Genomic DNA, 6,029 nt, shown 5'->3' on the forward strand with positions numbered 1-6,029 from the left:
TGCGTTAAAGTATCATCTTCTGATAGTGCGACTAAAAAGATAAACCATTTTAGTGGGTGTTTGTGAAGCAGTTTGTTAATTTAAGCAGATGCAAAATTTTGAAAGGGAAGGCCGTTACATACTGGATATGCACATATGACATTATTAGCTATTTTTAGCCCTTATTAACAGCTAATGAACACAGGGTTTTGCCTTCCACAATCAAAAGAAAAAAGAAGCAATATGGGTTACATACATAGAGAGGAAACTAAAACCTGATGACGACAAGTAACAACACGCAGGAAAGAGCCACTAGTTAAGGGAAGCCAATGTTTTTGGTTGAAGGCAAATTGGCAATCCAAGTGAGAGAGAAAGGGTTGGGTTCCTAGTGATAGCTTCTTGATCAGGCCTAGACAGAGTCCAGGTGAACCTTGTGACCAAGTGGTGGATCGCGACCAGAGTGCCAATCCTTGCAAATTCGGCACCAGGGCACATCCTTGATCCGGCTCCGAACGCCACGAAGCTGTAGGGAACGACCGAAGACTGTCCCACCTCAAAGCGCTTGGGCTCGAACGTCTCCGGATTGGCATAGATGGTAGGATCCATATGCGTTGCATGGGCAGCCCAGAACACCTTTAATCATTTGAAAATATCAGAAGTATGAGAGGGAGAGAGAGAGACAGAGAAGATTGAAGCGACATTGTAAATGAACACGGAAATTGAATGAGCGGTTTTTTCTGCTGAATATTAAGGAACAAGGGCGCCCTTACTTTCCATCCTTTGGGAATCACGTAGCCGCCGTACTCTATGTCTCTGAGCACAGTTCTGAAGGTACCGAACACTGGGGGGTGCACCCTCAACGTTTCCAATGCAACCCTCCATGTGTATTTCATCCTACTCAGGTCGTCCCAGCTGAGCACATCGCCTGGAGGCTTGGCCTTGGCTATCTCTTCTTGTTCTAATTCACAACAAAATTTAACACGTTTTCAGTCTTAATCACAATGTGGTTACCATCAAAATGAAAAAGAGGCCGCGGTTCATATGTGAAGCGTTCCGCAAAAGAAGAAGAAGCAAATTAACGTTATGACAAACGATAGGCGCATTAGTACCTAGGCAAATTAACGATATATGGGATTGGAGAAGGCTAGCAAAGAGCACGTTCATTTCGAAGAAGCCAGGCCAACTACAAATTAATTCCCCAAACTCATCAAATGGAAAATTAAGTCGCGAAAGATTGGGCGTCGCCATTATTCTTTCGAATCCCGCGTCAAGGGTTCAAATTAAGCAACTTCCCCTTGAAGGAGACCAAGGGTTCCAGCCAAAAAAATGCATAACAATTCGTGGACGCAAGTGAAGTAGATGAAAAGTAACGAAACAAGGTTGTGGTTGCGTCGATCTTACCTCGAGCGACATTGGCATAGACGTCGGGCTGCGTTGCTAGAATTCTGATGATGAAGGATATGAGGGTGGACGATACGTCGTAGCCAGCCGACATGACGAAGAGGGCATTGTCTATGACCTCCTCCTCGCTCAGGATGCTTTCCTTGCCATTCTCACCCTTCATGCTCAGCAAATAGGTGATGAGGTCTTGGTGGGGAGAGACCAGGCCTTGTAGGCAGGATGCCCGTTTGGCCCTGGCGAGACGGGTGAGGGCGCTGCGGGCGCTGGCGCTCGCCCTGAGTGCACGGCTAAAGCTAGTGAAAGGCACGTTCAGCGGCACCGACCATATCCCATCCATCATCGCTTTGAAGTCGTTGACGAGTGAGTGTCGCTGGCAACCCTTTTCCAGTCCAAAGATGAGGGAGCATATCGTGTTGAATACGAGCGTCTTCAGCAGCGGCATCACCTGTTTTGTTGTTTAATTAATTAGAAGCCAAAGGCGAACTTAATTGGTGATTAATTAATGCATGAATGCTCCAACTCTTAAAACTTTAAATAAACAAAGCAAGAAAGGTCCGCCCCAGTCATGACCTCTCTCTCTAACTCGCACTTTCTCAACTAATTATAGGACGCACTTGACCTCAGCCTCACTCTTAGAAGGTGCAACCAGGCCGACCTCTTTCTGGGCATTGAAGGACAACCCAAAACCTTTTCTAGGTTCGGCATGATAACCAAACCTAAGTCCAGCGCTTGGTTCCATCGTTGGTACAGCTACAAGACACGTCTCCGAGAAGACGACTGGTACATGTAAGATATTCACAGTATACCGTGCACATGTAAACAGGTATCGCAGCTGTTATTTTGCACCCGAGTTTAATTATGAGTAATAGACTGACCATACTTCGCGCCCAGGAAATAGGTGGCCACTGGTCAGTTTCGAATCTATATACATCGAAATGGGATTTGGTAAGGAAACCAATGAAGCCTTAATTTGATTTGGCTTTTGTATGTGAAATTGCATTGCGTCACGCTCACAGGGAAGAAGTGGAGAACAAGACAACATTTTTTTGAAAAAGGAGTAGCGGTGGTATCTACTAAGGTGGGGCGGGCGCATCGAATTAGATCACGAGAAGGCAGATGGAACAAGTGCTTCAGCTTACGTCCATGATGAGAAAGGAACAAGTGCTTCTCCATCTTACGCCTATGATGAGAAAACATGACAACCAGACCGTTCATTCGGGTTAGGAAAGGGTCCAGAAATGACAGGTGAATAAAAGAAAGCAAGATCTTTATACAAAAAGAATCACACTGCTATATAGCACCGGCATCGTCCACTCTTCGGCATGACCTACAGTGCAGAGCATGTCGACCAACCAAAAACTTCTCCACATTACGTCAGCGGCCGCAGGACCTGGACAACCGCCTACCTCTCACCTGATTAACAGTTTTGCTAATTCATACTTTTATTTTCACTCTTTTAAATTCATCCTCCACTCGATCGCTGTCAAGATCTACACATCAATCTTTAAAATGGAATACTTTTTTTACCGATTAATAGAAAATTACAAACTTAACGAAAAGACAATTTCAATTTTCACATTCACTGATGGACTCCACAACAAGATATAGAGATAGTTTTTAAATTAAAATTTAAAACGTGTATTTCTTTTGCAACAATAACCGCACAGATGTAATTTTCTTTGTTAAAAGCTAGAATTTCGCAAAAAGAGAGCAAGTGCGTAGTTATTAGAGTTTAAATGCGTTTTTTTACTTTTAGGATATTATTTACACAAAAAAACCAATTTCCACATTAATTCTTTGTCTTTTAACAAAAAAGAAATGCGGATACAAAGTAAGGAAATCTACTTTACTTCACTGAGTTGTTTGGTGGGCACTAGACCGGGTGATGATTTCTTCAGAGTTAAAAAAGAAAAAAAAAACATGGTACTAACTTGAAAGGCTTAATTAAAATGGAAAAAGACTGCTATGGCACTAACTATCATCATAAAGGCACAGGTACAAAGACCGTCAGGAAAAGAAAAAACATCTTTCCAGTACATTCTGCACGCCGATAGCTTGAATCCTGCAAAGAGGCTATTTTGGGGACAGAAAATAAGAGACGATTCTTGTAGGTTAATGTCATAGATGTTATGTGCTAGTTTTATTTAATCAACTAAGTGACGGAGGCTTACGTGCCACCTAAAGACAACCGGCGGAGCCAAAAAATTTTGGGTGGAGGGGACAGTAATTCAATATTTTTAATTGTTTTAGTGACACATATATATATATATAAGATCAAACATATTAAACAGTAACATAAAATTGAACAAACCTTGTGAAGCTGCCAGCACGTGGCTTCGCCGTGCTAAAGCCTCCTCCCTCATTTTCCAGTTTTTGGGGTTTTGAGATACTAATTCAATATCTTAGAAACATTTACATATATAAACAATAAAATATATGAAAATATTAACATAAAATTAAATAAACCAAACCTTGTGAGGGTGCCATCACGTGGCTCAGCCATTGCTAAAACCCCATTTTCTCTGTTGGAACGCGTCCATATAACCGATGACAATGGTACAAAATTCAATTTTGAGACCACACCTCGCCTTTTAACATGCATAAGTACAATTCCTATGGATATAAAACTAGAAATGCACTACACAAATTGCAATTAAACGTCAACCAGCAATTGAGCTAACGAAAGAAAGAGTGAGAGAGGAGAATGACTAAGGTGCAACTTGTAAGGAAGAGACGCACGGGAGACCATGAGGACGAGGGGTATTTCAGGTAACTAAGTAGTGTATTTTACCGTGACTGTAGTCTGTCCCTGCCAATGTGTAGATACGTGCTCCTTCACCTGCGTGTCAATTTTGCCGACGTAACTCTTCAGCATCTCCGGTCTAAGGAAGAAGGCAAGCGCGCCCCTAACGCGCTTGTGGTCCGCCCCACTCAACTCCAACAGGTTATGTGCTCCCAAGATCCTGGTTATTGACGGAGGGGGCTTGTTGGCAAGAGCGTCGGCGTCGGCCGTACTGAATATGAACTTGTTGGCGGCCGGACCGCAAAGGAACACCGTTGGAGTCCCGAACAGGTTAAGCTTAAAAATTGGCCCGTACTTGTTGATCTTCCGCTGCACCCAATCTTCGGCCATATTTTTTTTCATAGCACGAAGAAAGGAGAGGCTTTGTCCTATCAATGGAATGCCTAGCGAACCAGGCGGAACCCTTTTCCTGCTTCCTCTACTGGAACCAGAACTACTGCTACAACCAAAAAGGAACAGGAAAATAAGAAGAGTGGCCAGGATGAGAAGAAAGACCTCCCCGGCACTCATCTCCTGCTGGACCTTGTGGACCATGCAGCAACCGATGGTATTCTCAAGCACCCCGAGGATCAATATCTTTATAGGCACAGCCGCACAAGAGAGTCTGTGGGCGGGCGGCCTTTGAGTTGGTGCTCTCTCTCACTTTCCTTGTCGGGAGTTGGGTGGGGGATCGCACCAGAAGAAAAGCCAAACTGCACTTGTGCCTTTCATTGGGGTGGAATCTTTCCAGAGAATCTCAATTTCTTTATTCTTTTCTCTTAGACGATTGATTTCCATGCCAGTTGGCACCAAATAATTAGAAAGTGGAGCACATATTACCAGACCATGGTTGTCCAGATAATTAAGTAAAAATCTAATTTGCTCGTTTTTTTTTTGTACACTTCATTTCCACGCTGACTGTTTCAACATCCAAAGGATACTTGGGAACGAGCATCTTCAGCAGCGGCATCTCCTGTTTCGTTGTTTAATTTTAGAAGCCAAAGGCGAACTTAATTTGTTATTAATTAATGCATGAAATTCTCCAGATCTTAAAACTTTAAATAAACAAAGTAAGAAAGGCCTCGGTCATGACTCTCTCTATCTCTAACTCACTATCTCTCAACTAATTATAGGACGCACTTGAGCTCAGTCTCACTCTTGGAGGTGCAACTAGTCCGACCTTTTCCTTGGGCAATGAAGGACGACCCAAAACCTTTTCTAGGTTCGGCTTGATAACCAAATTTAAGTCCAGTTTAGCTGCAGTGGTGGGTTAGGTTTGACAACAAAAATTCCGATCCAGCTTAGTTCCGTTGTTGGCTGCAGCTAAAGACACGTGTCCGGGAAGACAACTGGTACAAGTAATGAACTGTGATTGAGGGTGGTTGGGGTTCGTGCACGGGAATTAGGTGGTCAATTTCGAACCGATATACATCGAAATGGGATTTGGGAAGGAAATCAATGAAGCCTTAATTTGGCATTTGTGTGCAAAATTGCATTGCGCCATGCTCACACGGAAGAAGTGGAGACAAGACACGACAGCATATAATTTTTTGCAGAAGGAAAGGTGGGCCGGGCGCATCGAATTAGATCACCAGAAGGCAGATGGAACAAGTGCTTAAGCTTACGTCCATGATGAGAAAGGAATAAGTGCTTCTCCACCTTACGTCTATAGTGAGAAAACACCAGAACCGCGCTGGTTAATTTGGGTTAGGACAGGGTCCAGAAATGACAGGTGAATAAAAGGAGGACCTTTGTACAAAATGAATCACATTGCTATATGGCACCCGCACCGTACACTCTTCGGCATAACCTACAGTGCGGAGCATATCGACCAACAAAAAAACTCCGAACATTACGTCAGGCGGCC

The 6,029-nt window shown here is 43.5% G+C and overlaps 1 protein-coding gene across 1 annotated transcript; it reads right to left on the reverse strand.

Annotated features, from left to right (window-relative positions):
• Window positions 1-136: 136 nt before the first annotated feature.
• Window positions 137-4,815, reverse strand: LOC116249824 (taxane 13-alpha-hydroxylase-like). Its single transcript, XM_031623117.2, has 4 exons — window positions 4,172-4,815; window positions 1,381-1,825; window positions 750-937; window positions 137-612 (listed from the first exon to the last, which is right to left on the reverse strand). Exons 1-4 carry the CDS (start codon window positions 4,715-4,717, stop codon window positions 292-294), a joined length of 1,500 nt encoding a protein of 499 aa, XP_031478977.1. The 5' UTR covers window positions 4,718-4,815; the 3' UTR covers window positions 137-291.
• Between the last annotated feature and the right edge of the window lie 1,214 nt (window positions 4,816-6,029).

The sequence above is a fragment of the Nymphaea colorata genome, chromosome 1, assembly GCF_008831285.2.
Source record: "Nymphaea colorata isolate Beijing-Zhang1983 chromosome 1, ASM883128v2, whole genome shotgun sequence".
In the NCBI taxonomy this organism is placed as follows: domain Eukaryota; kingdom Viridiplantae; phylum Streptophyta; class Magnoliopsida; order Nymphaeales; family Nymphaeaceae; genus Nymphaea; species Nymphaea colorata.